At 40.4% G+C, this 17,492-nt stretch overlaps 1 protein-coding gene across 3 annotated transcripts in view; it reads left to right on the top strand.

Moving 5' to 3' along the window:
* The window catches only part of LOC132896664 (cyclin-dependent kinase-like 5), a 201,651-nt gene that overhangs the window by 147,836 nt on the left and 36,323 nt on the right, over window positions 1-17,492 (top strand). For all 3 annotated transcript variants that reach the window (XM_060937649.1, XM_060937651.1, XM_060937650.1), the window contains exons 7-10: window positions 910-969; window positions 4,527-4,617; window positions 14,470-14,659; window positions 17,148-17,228. In XM_060937649.1, coding sequence (XP_060793632.1) covers window positions 910-969; window positions 4,527-4,617; window positions 14,470-14,659; window positions 17,148-17,228 — 422 coding nt within the window. The remainder of the gene's footprint in view (window positions 1-909; window positions 970-4,526; window positions 4,618-14,469; window positions 14,660-17,147; window positions 17,229-17,492) is intronic.

Below are 17,492 nucleotides of genomic sequence, written 5' to 3' on the forward strand. Positions count from 1 at the left end.
GATGAGACCAAAATAGAACTTTTTGGTTTAAATGAGAAGCGTTATGTTTGGAGAAAGGAAAACACTGCATTCTAGCATAAGAACCTTATCCCATCTGTGAAACATGGTGGTGGTAGTATCATGGTTTGGGCCTGTTTTGCTGCATCTGGGCCAGGACAGCTTGCCATCATTGATGGAACAATGAATTCTGAATTATACCAGTGAATTCTAAAGGAAAATGTCAGGACATCTGTCCATGAACTGAATCTCAAAAGAAGGTGGGTCATGCAGCAAGACAACAACCCTAAGCACACAAGTCGTTCTACCAAAGAATGGTTAAAGAAGAATAAAGTTAATGGTTTGGAATGGCCAAGTCAAAGTCCTGACCTTAATCCAATCGAGATGTTGTGGAAGGACCTGAAGCGAGCAGTTCATGTGAGGAAACCCACCAACATCCCAGAGTTGAAGCTGTTCTGTACGGAGGAATGGGCTAAAATTCCTCCAAGCCGGTGTGCAGGACTGATCAACAGTTACCGGAAACGTTTAGTTGCAGTTATGGCTGCACAAGGGGGTCACACCAGATACTGAAAGCAAAGGTTCGCATACTTTTGCCACTCACAGATATGTAATATTGGATCATTTTCCTCAATAAATACATTTCCAAGTATAATATTTTTGTCTCATTTGTTTAACTGGGTTCTGTTTATCTACTTTTAGGACTTGTGTGAAAATCTGATGATGTTTTAGGTCATATTTATGCAGAAATATAGAAAATTCTAAAGGGTTCACAAACTTTCAAACACCACTCTACATGTCAGACATTAAATATGTCTTAAATGTGTCATAAGTGCGGTTGAACAATGGGTTTCAGCATTTTCATTCAGTGACCTGATTTTTCTTTCTCTTCCTCTCTCTCTCGCTTCCTTTCAGACATTAAGCCAGAAAACCTCCTAATCAGCTCAGATGACGTGCTCAAGCTGTGTGATTTTGGTGAGTTTGGCTCTCGAAATGCAGCTCCTGGGAGATGTTCTTTGGTGTTCATTAGCACTGTTAATGATGCAGGTGTGGAATCACAGAGCAACGGGGAACTAGTTTACCACAGTATGTGTACTAAGAATGTAGGATGAAGCTCATCTCCACCATTTTTACTTACAAAGTACCAGTAGGGGTGTAATAATGTAGCGTGCAAAAGTAAAATCATTTCTGAGAACACATCTTGGCCGTACTCTAGTTTGATTATGTCATCAGGGAGGCGATGAAGGGGCAACTTTGAATAATTCATGAACGCTTTCTACAAAAATGTGGTTTACACTCATGGAATTTGGCAACTGCTCTTAGTAATTCTTTTTGCACCACTTGTAAGTCTGTGATGCTCGCTAGTGGCGCAACAAAAAATGTTTGCAGTATTATTGGGAGATCACAAGTTCGAATCCTGACAATGCCACAGCCATCTGTGGCTAGAAATCCAAGAATGAAAAATCGGTCATGCTGTCTGGGTTGGAGGGATGTTATTACTCTCTTTTCTATCAGTCACAGTGACATTAATCAATTGTGGGCATCTGTGATCTCATGTATGTGGAAGAGGGCAGAAAGCACTTTCTTCCCTGATGCCCTAAATGGTGATGGTGGTGGGGGGTTAGAATATTCTCGTCGGTAGTCCAGACATAATAAGTACAGATTAGTTTGAAAAACATTGGAGTACAAGTTTAAAGCTGGATGAGGTAGGTATGACTGTCAAGGGAGAGCCAGACAACCACTCTTATATCAACTAGTTGGTGGGCAACACAAGAGAAAACACTGCAGGAAGAAGTAACTTTGCTGAAGAGGTGAACATAGCAAACAGCAAGGGGCAAGTGACCAACTCAGTGCAGGGTATGAATTCTAACAAGAACTAAATGACTCAATGCTAATGGATACCAAAAATTGCTCATAATACAGAATAAAAGCACTGTATTTCTACTTCCATGTGAGGTGGAAAGGAATGGATCTCCATCTTTAGAGCGCAGGATGGAGATCCATTCCTTTCCACCTCACATGGAAGTAGAAATACAGTGCTTTTATTCTGTATTATGAGCAATTTTTGGTATCCATTGTAACCCTGACTGTGGCAACAAGCTGCCAAGCAAATAGCATGTTCACGTGCGAAAGATGAAAAAAAGAAAGCAGTTAGCTATATAACGGCAGTGTTAATTACAAATACTGTACCATACATCACTTTCTTCTTCTTTCCCATAGCCTGCAAGGACACCACTGATAACATTTTAACCGTCCATCATTGGTGTGTCTAGGGTATTTAAACTTGGTGGAGCCCATCCCTCTCCAAGCTTGACCAATGGACGATTCAGAGTAGCCAGTTAGCCTAACTGCATGTCTTTGGACTGTGGGGGAAACCGAAGCACCCAGAGGAAACCCACGCACACGCTGGGAGAACATGCAAACTCCACACAGAAAGGCCCCTATTTGGCCACTGGGCTCAAACCCAAAACCTTCTTGCTGTGAGGCGACAGTACTAATCACTGTACCACCATGCCACCCCTGTATATCACTACTTCACTTTATTGGAAGGTCTTGATATTTGTGTCCAAACACACAGGGATGTATCCAAGTGCTTCACATTACCCTGGTGGTTAGGAGGGGTAAAATTGAACAAGCTAACTTCTAATTCACATCAATTCACGTCACTTATTTCGAGAGAAGGACCTGGATAATTACACAGGAGCAGTGATGCAGCTGGATGATTAGCTGTGCACCTGCTCAATCTCAAAGTGTTCTGAGAGTTGCCAAGTGTACAGGCATCCCTGTGTCAGCACGTGTGACTCTTTACTTGCGTATGAAGCCTAAAATACTATATGTAACTACATATAGTTTAATCAGTTCAATCCTAAACTCGGCTTACTGTCTGTGTGGAGTTTCACACGCTCTGTTTGGGTTTCTTCCAAGTTCTCCGGTTTCCTCCCACCTCCCTATTGGCTATGCTAAATTGCCCCTAGGTGCAGTAGACTGCTGTTTTGCCTACCACCCAGTGTTCCTGGGACAGGCTCCAGATTCTAGTGTTGTAGTACTTGAGATCGGTCTTGGTCTCGAGACCACTTTTTGGAGATCTCATCTCAGAATCGACCACATTTTCACTCTGTCTTGTCTTGGTCTCAAACAGATGACTTGGGATTTTATTTCAAGACCGGTCAAGACCACAACTGTGGGGATTTCACTAAATTGCCTGTGCATTGTCGGATTTATTTGTTGACATCATTACCGTGATTGGATGTAAAACTTCCTGCTTCAAATGCAACTAATAACGTCATTGCTAATTTGAAATTTTTGTTACTGTTAATGGCTGTCACTCCTCCACACCCCTTTTATATGCGCTATTCTGGTCCTAGTTTTGACTCGGTCTTGCCCTGCCTTGGTGTTCTTCTTGATTTGGTCGCAACCCCTCAAAGTCTTGGTCTTGACTCAGTCTCACCCTGCCTTGGTCTTGGTCTCAACCCCTCAAAGTCCTGGTCTTGACTTGGTCTCTCACCCTGCCTTAGTCTTGGTCTCAACCCCTCAAAGTCTTAGTCTTGTCTCAGTCTCGATACACTCTGGTCTTGGTCAGGACTTAGTCTCAGGTGGTCTTGAATACAACACTACCAGATTCACACACTTACTGAATATGAATTAATAAATATTTTAGCAACACTAGGCAAGCAAGCCAATTAACTAAACGCAGCTAGCTAACTATTGTATGGTGATAGCATGCAGCCTGATAACATTTTCTATATGATTAACGGTGAAGAAAAACAAGTCATAGCATGGAAACACTTAGCATTAGCTTTCAGTAATTGTTGGTTACTTTAGCTTTATTTTGATAATAATCTGGAACATCCAGTTTTTCTCAGGACCAGTTTTTTATATCAGTGAGTAAAGAAATCAGCGATCGTGAAAGCTTGTTAGTTCGAAGAAGATTTGTTGCTCATTTAAGAAATCATTTTTTCCAAGAATCTTCTGAGAACTCAGCATCAGGGCTAATTTTACGCCTGTTTTACACTCTCTGCTTTTTTCTCCACTGTGTGTGTGGGTGGGTGGGGCATCTGTATTTGTCTGTGTGTGTGTGTGTTGGTGGGTGGGGCGTCTGTATTTGTGTGTGTGTATGGGTTTGGGTGAGATACAGCAGGTCTTCTGTCTCACATGCCATATTGAGGGCAGGACGCCAGCCATGGTCTGTTTAAGCTCCAGCCATTTTGTTTCGGCTGCAGCATGCGGGAGCAGACTGCACACACAGACACACACACAGACACACACACACACACACACACACACAGAGCTGACTGCAGACATGTGGCATTGTTTCTAGTTCGAAATGAAATCTAAACATACACAGTGACATGCTAACAGACTGTCCTTCATATGTATTGTCCTTTACTTTGTAGTACAACAGACACAACTTTATGGCTACGGGATTTGAGGTCTTTGTTGTCTACAGTTTTACTGGTCGCTAATAATTGCTAATAAGACATTAATTCCCCCCTTTTATCTTTCTCTTCCTTTCTTGTACCCATCATGCTCAGGTTTTGCACGTGACCTCTCCGAAGGAACGGATGCCAATTACACCGAGTATGTGGCCACCAGGTGGTACCGCTCACCTGAACTACTGCTGGGGTCAGTTTTCTCTCTCACTGTGTGTGTGTGTGAGTGATCTCCAGTTTTGCCATTCATAGTGCATCCAGAATGACCTTTACATAGCTTTACTTGATTTATGAACTGAGTCACACATGTCTGAAGTGTCCTTTTTTTAGTTTTGCACTGGAACCTAATGTCGCATATAAAGCCACCAGTTTAGCTCTGTGCAAATCGCAAGTCTTAATCATCGCACTCTAGTAACCTCATTACTAAGGCCCTGTCCCATATTGCACCCTTATGATGTGTCGAAATCATGTTGGAGGTCAGCAGATTGGGAAAACCTCCTGTTATTCCAACTTCACCTTTTTGTAATAGATTAAATTAGAGGTTGTAGTTTTTATCGAACATTAGCTAGCATCAGCATACTTAGTGTTGACTCAGTTGTTATGGTTCTGGCCTACTGATCAGAAGGTTGTGAGTTCAAGGCAAGGTACCTCTTGAGCAAGACCCTTGTTTATCTCTGCTTTATGGGTGTCGGATTAAAGCCAGGATAAGTGAAGAACAGTGTTCCAAGAAACGTTAACACAGCTCTTCATGAATTAGGTGGTGCAGTTTAACAGTTTTGAAGTAGTAGGGCTTGAAGTCACAGCTTTTTGATAACCAATGAGCCACCACTAGTTAAAAAAAAAAATCCTGGTGGGTTAATTTGGTGGATTGTCAGAAAGCTTTCAAAATACTGACTTGGAATTCCTACTCGGAGATTAATATGGACTTTTTCCCAGTTAGAAGATTTGAATTACATGTTTTTTTCCCCATATGAAAAATATGGAACATAAGGCTTGCAGTTCTCCAAAGTAGGCTCTTTGGTGACGTAGTTGACTTTCCGGTCCGTGATGTATGTGCCCATGAACGTAAGAGGGAAATAATAAATGGCATCATGTTGTGTTCAGTACGGTGCTTTCATGACAGCTTGTTATTAGGTGATAGCGGAGGAGAATTACGAGCTCACCGTGTCATTACTCACTAAGATACGTGTATGGGTGCTCCGTGATGATTGATGAAACTCATGTTATTTTCCATTCGAAGATGAATGAAGTTAAGGGTCATTCCTTCACCAAAATAAACACAAAGGTGAAGGTAGAGTATTGTTGAAATGATTTTTGTCCATCCCAGCCCCCAAGGTATATCCCAGTTCTGCTGAATAACATCATCTGAAAATGTGATGTCTTTTGTAAAATGTTGCTGTTGTTATATCCACCCTGTTGTACCATTAGTCCAAAAGTTCCATTAATATTTACACTGCAAAGGTTCAATCATGCCTCATTATTGAGTAGCTTAGAAAATAGCACTTGATCCAGCGCATCCATATTATTTTGGATTTTACATATTAAGATACTAAGTTGAGGTCTTGAAATCGTCATGTGTTACAAAAGATTTTCTTTTCGTTCGCTCGTTTGAGTTGTGGAATTATAAAATAATGGCAATATTTTTGTTAATTTGTTCTTATAGCTCACTTTAAGTTAATTCATAATTTTATGCACACAAAAGTTCAGTCCTCATAATGTTGATATGTAGGGATTACACTTTACAGGATGGTTACAGTATTTCCTATTAGAAGGTTAGTATAAACCAAATATAAAATGATTAAATCTACAACGTATTTTTACACATTTTTACTAATCACTGTATGTCGTATTGTGTATGGTTGTTTGTGTAACCAAATTTGAGTCTGAAATTCATGTTAATGGTCTTTATACCCTGCATACGACATGAAATTGCAATGCAAAAATGCAAAAAATTGCGTGCGAAATTTTTGCACGCAGAGTATGCACACCGAGTCCGAAGCGAATTTTTAATATTTCACATTCTGTTTTCTGATCATTTCGCACTGTTTTTTCTCCGAGACTGTCAGTAGAGTCCTGAGTGAATGAAGGAGTCGTCTAGCAGTGATGAAGTCAATAATAATTATAGACATGACCTCAGGAAAGAGAAAGTCTTGGGTACAAATAACAACAGGGAGAGTTTCATAATCATCTTACATTAATGGCATTTAGCAGACGCGCTTATCCAGAGTGACGTACAACATACCCAGAGCAGCCTGAGGAGCAGTTGGGGGTTAGGTGCCTTGCTGAAGGGCACTTCAGCCATTCCTGCTGGTCCAGGGAATTGAACTGGCGATCTTTTACTCCCAAAGCTGCTTCTCTAACCTTTAGGCAGTGACTTCCCCCATAATCTAAAGAGTTAAAGCTGAGAGACGGGATGTTGGACAACAAGAAAGAAAGCAATGCTCATGGTGTTGTGTGTTCATGGGTGAAATATAGCTGCTCAGCTCACGACAAAAACAACAGTTCGAAAAAATATATCAATGTGCGAATTAATCGCACAAAAAACAAAAGGCCTTGATTCTATTGGCAGATGATACGATGAAATACTCATTAGTGTCATGTTTATGTAGTTAATATTGACATAGTTTTTTGAGTGGAAAACAAACGTCAGCATGACCTACTGTATTGTAGTTAGATCAAACCACCATAGTGACCCTGCACTCAATGCTAATCGTATTGCACTAAATTAAGGTCAAAAGTTTGCGTAACTGAGACAAAATGTCAAATCTCAAGATCTGTTTATTTCGTCTGAGGACTGAATACCACTATGTGTGCATCATTCAACAGTGAATATGGTACAGTAATCTCAAGCAAACCCTAAATAGTGACATGGGACACTCCGAGGCCTTCTTGGGACACGTTTTGACCCTTTGCGTGAAGTGCCACCAAATTCTGTGCTATGAAAGAAAGGCATCACAGTTTCAACACGGCAGCTGGTTTACAGTTTTTGGATCTGTAACATTGGGCACATTTGAAACAAGGACAATGTTCTCTTAAGAGGATGTCTGACAAGACACCGAGGCATCAAGGACCGTCTGAAACTGATGGAACTCTCATTTCCTGTTTTTCGAAGATGCCTTCAAACTGCCCCAGTTGAAGGCAACATTGATATACCCTTGATGCTGCCGGTTTCTTCTTCTTTTGGCTGCTCCCGATTAGGGGTCGCCACAGCGGATCTTTCGTCTCCATTGCTCCCGCGTCCTTCTCTACCACACCTGCCACTCTCATGTCCTCTCTCACCACATCCATGTATCTCCTCTTTGGCCTTCCTCGTTTTCATGTGCCTGACAGCTCCATCCTCAACATTCTCCTTCCAACATGCCCTGCATCTCTTCTCAGGATGTGCCCGTACCATCTCAGTCTCATCTCTCTTAGCTTCATTCCCAAGCTCTCCACATGTGCTGTCCCTCTGATGTGCTCGTTCCTTATCCTGTCCAACATACCCTTGATGCTGCCTATTATCCATAAATCTGTGCAGTAGCTCCCTTAAGCAATGGAGAAAAAACATGTCGAACTGAACTTCACAGAAGTTGGGACCTTTTAAAGTTTAGATTTACAGAGAAATAAACATTGTCATATAATGTTTTATAACCCCATGACGGTAACCAAATAAATTAGTTTGCCAACTGACTATCTCTTTGGTTTAGCTACACAGCACGCTGTTGTCGCACGTTACCATAAATGCTATCCTAAAAGGTCCTTGCAAAGAACGTGCTGAGAAGATGCCTTCAGTTGAATGTCCTGCCTTATGAGACACCTGTCTATTACTGCAGCGAGGCAACAAGGCAGCAATCTTCTGTTTGAGCGCAGCCATTGTTTGATGGTAGCTAAACTCGTCGCTATATGCTTTAATTACTTTCTGAGCAACATTGACATTGAATCTCCAGGCAAAACATCACCTTCAAACCACGTTTCTGCTAGTGCTGTCAAGCGATTAAAATATTTAATCGCGATTAATGTCGCGACTGTCATAGTTAACTCGCGATTAATCGCAATTTAATCGCACATTTTTGTCACATGAAAAACCATTGTAATTCTCTTATCAGCATAAAAACGTGAATGGGCTTGCTTTGTATTGCAAAGCATAACACGTCTTGACACAGCCACTGCAAAGTGAAACCTAAGCCGAGCACCGGGGCTAGCAAAAGAACCATGAGTGAAGTGATCTACTGCTTGAGTTAGTCTACAACTCAGAGAGACAGGTTACACAGTGACGGTAGGCTTGACATGCTTGATTATAATATAAAGTACACTATTCTATTAACTTTAAGTTGTTCGTTGATAAATATTGCATTGAATCTGATCTTTACTGTTTCAGCTCACTTAACACATTTTGTACTTTTACACTTTCTGCCTGTTGATGCGTCGCGCTGTCCAATCAGAGGTGGCCAAATTTGCATATTACAGGAAGGATTTCTGGGATAGCATTGAGTTTACAGTTCAGAGGGATCTGGCTTCTTTAGACGCTGTCTTCTTAAAACTGAATAAATATTTAAAAAGAGCCAAATGAGCCAGTCTTTTGAACGGCTCTTTTCAAAGAACGGATCACAAAGATGCGGATCCCATGAAAGAGCCATAAATCCCATCTCTACTATCGCGCCCTGCCCGCGCTGGTTCTTTGGGGGAGGAGGGCAGAGGACTCTGGCTGTGCGGGGCGTGGCATTACAGTCTAGCTACTATCGGTTTTCTAAGCAAAGTCTATGTTCCAAGTTCCTGGCAGTTTCAAAAGCTTATGAAAAACCTACATCATGTCACAGAGCGTTAATCCCGCGATAAAAAAATTATCGCCGTTAAAATTGAGTCAAGTTAACGCGTTAATAACGCAACATTTTTGACAGCACTAGTTTCTACATTTAGAGTACAATGGGGAATGCTATGTAGAACAGTTTTTTTTTTTCCAGAAAGGTTATCTTTGTCTATATGAAGACTGATGAAAGTAAATTTCATGAGGCACTCTAAATTAAGACAGCAGGCCTTATTTTTATTATTTAATTATTTAAAAGTCTTCTGTCCTCTTTCTCTCTCTCTCTCTTTCTCTGACCTTATCGGTCATAACATTGATTTGTTGCCACTATCAACCATCACAATAGCAGTATGGCAGTACTATTTACAGTTAAGTGAGAATATCCATATGCCCACACACACACACACACACACACACACACACACACACACACACACACACACACACACACACAGAGGACGATTCAAGAGTAAAAATATTGCATATCTACTGAGGGTGAGCCATATGGCAAATGTGCGTGTCAGGATACTTGGAAAGATGTTCATGCTGCATGATTCATAACTCTGAGTTTTGGGGGGGTTTTTTATAATATGTACAAAAATAAACTTGTAAACAAGGTTAAAGAGGGGAAAAGATTTCTACTGCTGCTGATCAGCTCATCTGCAATCCTGACAAAACTTATTTTTAGGTTTGTGCATGTCAACTTCTCTCGACAATTCAGAATGCTCTATCTGTATTATGGCCATGTTTTAACCTCCTGGCAGAGGCAACCCCATTTTGGAGTAAAATCTACTGGTACCCAAGTCATTACTGACCAACTGCCATATTTTACAGCATAGATCATGTTCTTTTCATCAAATACATGCATTCATTACAGTTACAGTGTGGCATGACTTCGCGAGGACTTCTGTGGAGTTGCTCACTGTGCTTCGATGAAAAATTGACATTTTAAACTCAAGACTGCAGCTCAATTTGTCAAAGATTTGAGTGTAATGATTCATTTCCTGGAAACTGTAAGAAATTGAGAGTTGGGTTTGTAACTTTTCCACAGCAGCGTTATTCAGTGCACTGGCATCTGTCACAGTGAAGCAGAAACCTTTTTTATAGAAGCCGATATCTTAGAAATTCTTTCTCCTCATGTCAAATCTTTCAAAAGATGCTGCATATAATCTGTTAGGTGATTAGTTATGAAGTTTGTTTTTCAAAGTTTGGAGTGCAGTCTCGACTTCATAGTGGATCCAACCCTCATGTTTAAGAAAAAGAAGAATGTCAAGGTACAGTGGTGCTTGAAAGTTTGTGAACCCTTTAGAATTTTCTATATTTCTGCATAAATATGACCTAAAACATCATCAGATTTTCACACAAGGCCTAAAAGTAGATAAAGAGAACCCAGTTAAACAAATCAGATACTTGGTCATTTATTTATTGAGGAAAATGATCCAATATTACATATCTATGAGTGGCAAAAGTATGTGAAGTCTAGGATTAGCAGTTAATTTGAAGGTGAAATTAGAGTCAGGTGTTTTCAATCAATGGGATGACAATCAGGTGTGAGTGGACACCCTGTTTTATTTAACGAACAGGGATCTATCAAAGTCTGATCTTCATAACACATGTTTGTGGAAGTGGACTGTATCATGGCACGAACAAAGGAGATTTCTGAGGACCTCAGAAAAAGCGTCGTTGATGCTCATCAGGCTGGAAAAGGTTACAAAACCATCTCTAAAGAGTTTGGACTCCACCAATCCACAGTCAGACAGATTGTGTACAAATGGAGGAAATTCAAGACCATTGTTACCCTCCCCAGGAGTGATCAACCAACAAAGTTCACTCCAAGAGCAAGGCGTGTAATAGTCAGCGAGGTCACAAAGGACCCAAGGGTAACTTCTAAGCAACTGAAGGCCTCTCTCACATTGGCTAATGTTAGTGTTCATGAGTCCACCATCAGAAGAACACTGAACAACAATGGTGTGCATGGCAGGGTTGCAAGGAGAAAGCCACTGCTCTCCAAAAAGAACATTGCTGCTCTTCTGCAGTTTGCTAAAGATCATGTGGACAAGCCAGAAGGCTATTGGAAAAATGTTTTGTGGACGGATGAGACCAAAATAGAACTTTTTGGTTTAAATGAGAAGCGTTATGTTTGGAGAAAGGAAAACACTGCATTCCAGCATAAAAACCTTATCCTGTCTGTGAAACATGGTGGTGGTAGTATTATGGTTTGGGCCCATTTTGCTGCATCTGGGCCAGGACGGCTTGCCATCATTGATGGAACAATGAATTCTGAATTATACCAGTGAATTCTAAAGGTAAATGTCAGGACATCTGTCCATGAATTGAATCTCAAGAGACGGTGGGTCATGCAGCAAGACAACGACCCTAAGCACACAAGTCGTTCTACCAAAGAATGGTTAAAGAAGAATAAAGTTAATGTTTTGGAATGGCCAAGTCAAAGTCCTGACCTTAATCCAATGGAAATGTTGTGGAAGGACCTGAAGCGAGCAGTTCATGTGAGGAAACCCACCAACATCCCAGAGTTGAAGCTGTTCTATACGGAGGAATGGGCTAAAATTCCTCCAAGCCAGTGTGCAGGACTGATCAACAGTTACCGGAAACGTTTAGTTGCAGTTATGGCTACACAAGGGGGTCACACCAGATACTGAAAGCAAAGGTTCACATACTTTTGCCACTCACAGATATATAATATTGGATCATTTTCCTCAATAAATAAATGACCAAGTATAATATTTTTGTCTCATTTGTTTAACTGAGTTCTCTTTATCTACTTTTAGGACTTGTGTGAAAATCTGATGATGTTTTAGGTCATATTTATGCAGAAATATAGAAAATTCTAAAGGGTTCACAAACTTTCAAGCACCACTGTAGCTAGCTAGTTTAGTATGACGGCTCCAGACAGTATCACATTATTCATTGATAATTTACATATTGCTACTGAACTTGTATGTAACACTCACCAAATAAGTTTTATACTGAAGTACTCTATAAGCGAAAAACATTTTTTATTTAGTAGCGTGTGAACAATTTGACTCAAATCCATTGTATATAAACATAATCAGCCATCAAAGAGGAGTTAACCATATAAAAACTTGTTTTTTGAGTTTTATACTTATAAGTTTACATGATATCTATTTAAAAAGTTCTAATTTTTTCAGTTCATGTACAACCCTGAGTCCAAAGGAGTTGTGACACTGTTTAAAACTTAAACAAATGCAGAATGCAATGATCTGTAAATCCTTTTTGACCTATATTCATTTGAATACAATACAAAGACAAGCTATTTAACATTCAAACTGATAAGCTTTATTGTTTTTTTGTAAATATACACTCATTCTGAATTTGATGCCTGCAACACATTCAAAAAAAGTTAGGACAGGGGTATGTCTACCATTGTGTTACATCACCTTTTCTTTTAACAACACTCAGTAAGTGTTTGGGAACTGAGGGCACTAATTGTTGAATTTTTTAAAGTAAAATTCTTTCCCATTCTTTCTTGATATACATCTTGAGTTGCTCAACAGTCCGAGGTCTCCGTTGTTGTATTTTGCACTTCATAATGTGCCACACATTTTCAGTGGGAGGCAGGCAGGCCAGTTTAGCACCAGCACTCTTTTACTACAGCAAAACAGACATCACCTGTATGCCAGCATATGTTGCTCCAAAACCTGTATGTACCTTTCAGCATTAATGGTGCCTTCACAGATGTGCATGTTACCCTTGCCATGGGCACTAACATACTCCCATAACCATCACAGATGCTAGCTTTTGAACTTTTTGCTGGTAACAATCTGGATGGTCCTTTTCCTCTTCAGCCTGGAGGACACGACATCCCTGATTTCCAAAAACAATTAAAAATGTGGACTTATCAGACCACAGCACAATTTTCCACTTTGTGTCAGTCCACCTGAGATGAGCTCAAGCCCAGAGAATTCGGCAACATTTCTCGATGTTGTTGATATTTGGGTTTCACTTGGTAGATGCAACGATAAACTGCGTTTACCAACAACAGTTTATCGAAATGTTCCTGAGCCCATGTAGTAATGTCAATCATGTTGGGTTTTTAATGCAGTGCCGCCTGAGGTCTCGAAGGTCACGGGTGTTCAAAGTTGGTTTTCAGCCTCGCCCCTTACGTGCCCCTTACGTGCAGAGATTTAGATGGATTCTCTGAATTTTTTAATGATGATATGCATTGTCGATGTTGAAATATATAAATTCCTTGCAATTGTACATTGAAAAACACTTTTCTTAAATCGTTGGACGATTTGCTCACACAGTTTTTCACAAAGTGGTGAACTTCACCCCATCCTTGGTTGTAAATGACTGAGACTTTCCAATTACCAGTTAACCTGTTTACCTGTAAAATGTTCCAAACAGGTGTTTTTTGAGCATTCCACAACTTTTTCAGTCTTTTGTTTCTCGGTCCTTTGTAGTCTTTTGTCCGAACATCACATTCAGAATGAGTGTACATTTAAAAAAAAAATACAGTTTATCAGTTTAAACATTAAATATCTTGTCTTTGAGCCCTGTGATGACCTGGCGACTTGTCCAGGGTGTACCCCGCCTTTCGCCCGTAGTCAGCTGGGATAGGCTCCAGCTTGCCTGCGACCCTGTAAAACAGGATAAAGCGGCTAGAGATAATGAGATGAGATGAGATATCTTGTCTTTGTGTTGGTTTCAATTGAATATAGGCTGAAAAGCATTTGCAAGCCATTGCATTCTGTTTTTATTTATGTTTTATACAGCATCCCAACTTTTTTGGAATAAGGGTTGCAGAGTTGTCATTGATTTGTATGCAAGAATTTTGAACAAAGTGTTCTTGCACAGGTGGAAAATTTAAAGATGTTCATTTCCAGGTCTGGAAAAGGCAGGGCTAAGGCCCTTGGTTTTTCACAATTAATCTATGGCCAAACGTTTGTGAGCATTAGTGAGGTCCTGCACAGGATAATGGATAGATGGATGAATGGATGGACAATATACGGCAAATGTTTGTGGATGCTTGGTTATCACACCCATTTGTTGGCCTTCCCCAAAGCACACAATTGTACAGAATCTCTCTCTATACACTGTAGCATTACATTTCCCTTCACTAGAAGAGGCGCAAACCTGTTCCAGTATGACGATGCCCCTGTACACAATATATCCTTTTCATGGTACACTTAATGACTCGGATTAATTGACATCAAATGATTAACTGTATGAGCAAGAAAACATCTGGAAAGTTAAACCAAATCTCTGTTTCTGTCTCAGAGCTCCGTATGGGAAGGCGGTGGATATGTGGTCAGTGGGGTGCATTCTGGGCGAGCTGAGTGACGGACAGCCCTTATTTCCAGGCGAGAGTGAGATAGATCAACTCTTCACCATACAGAAGGTTCTGGGACCCCTGCCTCCAGAGCAGATGAAGCTTTTCTACAACAACCCCCGCTTCCACGGCCTACGGGTGAGTGTCTGTCTCCGACGCTCTTTTCCTATCTATTCTTTTCCTCACTCTCTGTCCTTGAGCTTTTCACTTGTCTCTACAATTACTGTCTCTCTCTCTCTCTCTCTCTCTCTGCCTGGGTTTTCTGTGCTGTGACTGATTGGATTGAGGTGACTCATATGTAGTTGTTGAGCTTGTATATATTTGTGTATATTGGTGTTTGTGTGTGAGTGTGACTGCATGAAATGCTGGCTCATAACTGCTAACAAAACCCAAGAGCAGGCCATTGTACCTGAGTCTCTTCTTCTTCTTCTTTCTCTGTCTCCCTCTCACTCGCTCTCTCTCTCTCTCTCTCTCTCTCTCACACACACACACACTGTGAATCATATCATTCCTGTTATATCATAACTCACCAGCTTTGTGCACTTCAGCTGTTCTGATGGGGCAGAAGTAGGTCTGTACTCAAATCAGCAGTTTCCAGCAACATGGCAAATTGTTTTCACACTCATATAGGATCTGTTTGAACTTGTACCCTGCTAATTTAAACCTGAACCCTCACACGCTCACACACTCACATCTCGAAGCAATTTATAGTCAACAATCCAACATTTTGGGGATGTGAGAGCAAGCTGTAGAACCCAGAGGAAACCCACATGGGGGAACATGCACGGAAACAAACAGACAGTAACCCGAGCTCAGGATTGAACCACTGAGCCTGGAGCTATGAGGCATCAGTGTTACCCGCTGTACGACAGTGCTGCTCAGTTCATATTCATACGAGAAGAATTTATCCTGGGGCTTCACACTAAATAAAGAAATGTGCAGATAATTTGTATAGTCGAGTCAGCATCCATTTTTTATTTATACATTCCCTTTACCTTACCTTTACCCCAAGGAATGGGATATATTGTGTATGCTGTTAGTGAGTGTGTCACAGAGGATGTACAAAGAAACATTACATGAATGATGTCAAAAAATTGAAGGAGGAACCAATATTTTAAGTCAGGTTTTTACGTATGCTATTTCTTCTCAATAGCAATATTGAACTTGGCTCTTAGAGAGACTGAACAAAAATTATACTAAAACTAAAATTCACATTTTACACAATTAAAGGCAGTTAAAATCATAACAAGGCATAATTTCTATAAATATCCTGATTACTGTCTTAGTAAACAGTATGATTTGGGGATTAGATTAGATTAGATTAGATTAGATTAGATTAGATTAGATTAGATTAGATTAGATTAGATTCACTTTGTTCATCCCACATCGGGGAAATTCACGTGTTACAGTAGCAAGAAAAAGTCAAACAGATAAAAAATAAAACTGAAATAAAAATTAGACAAACGAAGGATTAAATACAGAGGGCTATTTGCATCATCTACCGTGAAAAAGTATAGAAAAAAATTGCCGTATTGAGAGGCTCGGAAAAATTGCACATTACAGGTAGACTCTGTATATATACACACATATATACATAAATTATATATATATATATATATATATATATATATATATATATATATATATATATATATATAAGTATGCATAAAAATAGTTTAAGGCCTATATTATTGCACATAATAATTGCATCGATGAGAGATGGCAGAGGTAGTAGTGTTGAAGTAGTGCAAATATAACGACAAACAGGTTATTGGTGCTATGTTACAAGTTGTGGGTGTCATACAGTCTGACAGCAGCCGGTATGAATGACCTGCGGTATCTCTCCTTCTTACACCGTGGGTGTAGCAGTCTACTACTAAAAGAGCTGCTTAAAGCCCCCACAGCCTCATGTAGGGGGTGAGAGCGGTTATCCATGCTTGAGGTCAGCTTGGTTAACATCCTCCTCTCACCCACCTCCTCAATGGAGTCCAGAGGACAGTCCAAGACTGAGCCAGCCCTTCTGACCAGTTTATTAAGTTTCTTCCTGTCCCTCTCTGAACTTCCACAGCCCCAGCAGACCACAGCGTAGAAAATCGCTGATGTTACCACAGAGTCATAAAAAGTCCTAAGCAGTGGATGGATATGGATGGATACAGGATTCCACAAATTTAATACCTGCCTTCTGCTTGCATTCATTTTCACATGCACTCTCTGTTCCTGAAGTGATTTTCGAGCGGCGGTAAAGCCCACTGTCGGTGCAAAGTAAATCCATTTACCTCGACTGTGCACTTTGTATTTTTCACTATAACCTAGAAACATACCGTACCATTGCATATTCATTAAGGTGAACACGCAAAAAAAGGTGTGATGTTTGTCTCATTTGAAAAACACATTGACCTAATTCAGTCAGTTCACATTTACTTATTTGGCAGATGCTTTTATTCAAAGTGGAGGTTTAAATGAAGGTTCAGGGTTTTGCTCAAGTTCCTGACTGTTAAACTTGGAAAGTATCCCAGAGTTTTAACCACTGAGGCATCACTGCCCGTAAATTAGCACATTATTTGTAGAATTTTGTAAACAATTTTGTGTGTGTGTGTAATTTCATATCCTCTTCTCCCATATGCAGTTTCCTACAGTGAGCCACCCGCAGACTCTGGAGAGAAGATACCTTGGCATCATCAACGGCCCCATGCTGGACCTAATGAAGGTAAGAGCCACCAGAGCACTGAGCCATGTGTGTATGCTTGGAGAAGTGTGATGCCACACCTCCTTCAATGGGACTGTCAGGCGTAGATCCCAGAGCAGCTCATTGCATCATGGAACATTGTTTTAACTGCCAAAGTTACCCTGGGTCTGTATGAAAGATGAAGGAAGGGAAGTACGGTAATTAAGAGGGTCTCTTTGTTTCACATGTAAAATGATACTGGTCTGAATATGGGTTTGCTGGTGCCGAAGTGTGTGTGTGTGCTTG

The sequence above is a fragment of the Neoarius graeffei genome, chromosome 13 (genome assembly GCF_027579695.1).
Source record: "Neoarius graeffei isolate fNeoGra1 chromosome 13, fNeoGra1.pri, whole genome shotgun sequence".
Lineage (NCBI taxonomy): Eukaryota > Metazoa > Chordata > Actinopteri > Siluriformes > Ariidae > Neoarius > Neoarius graeffei.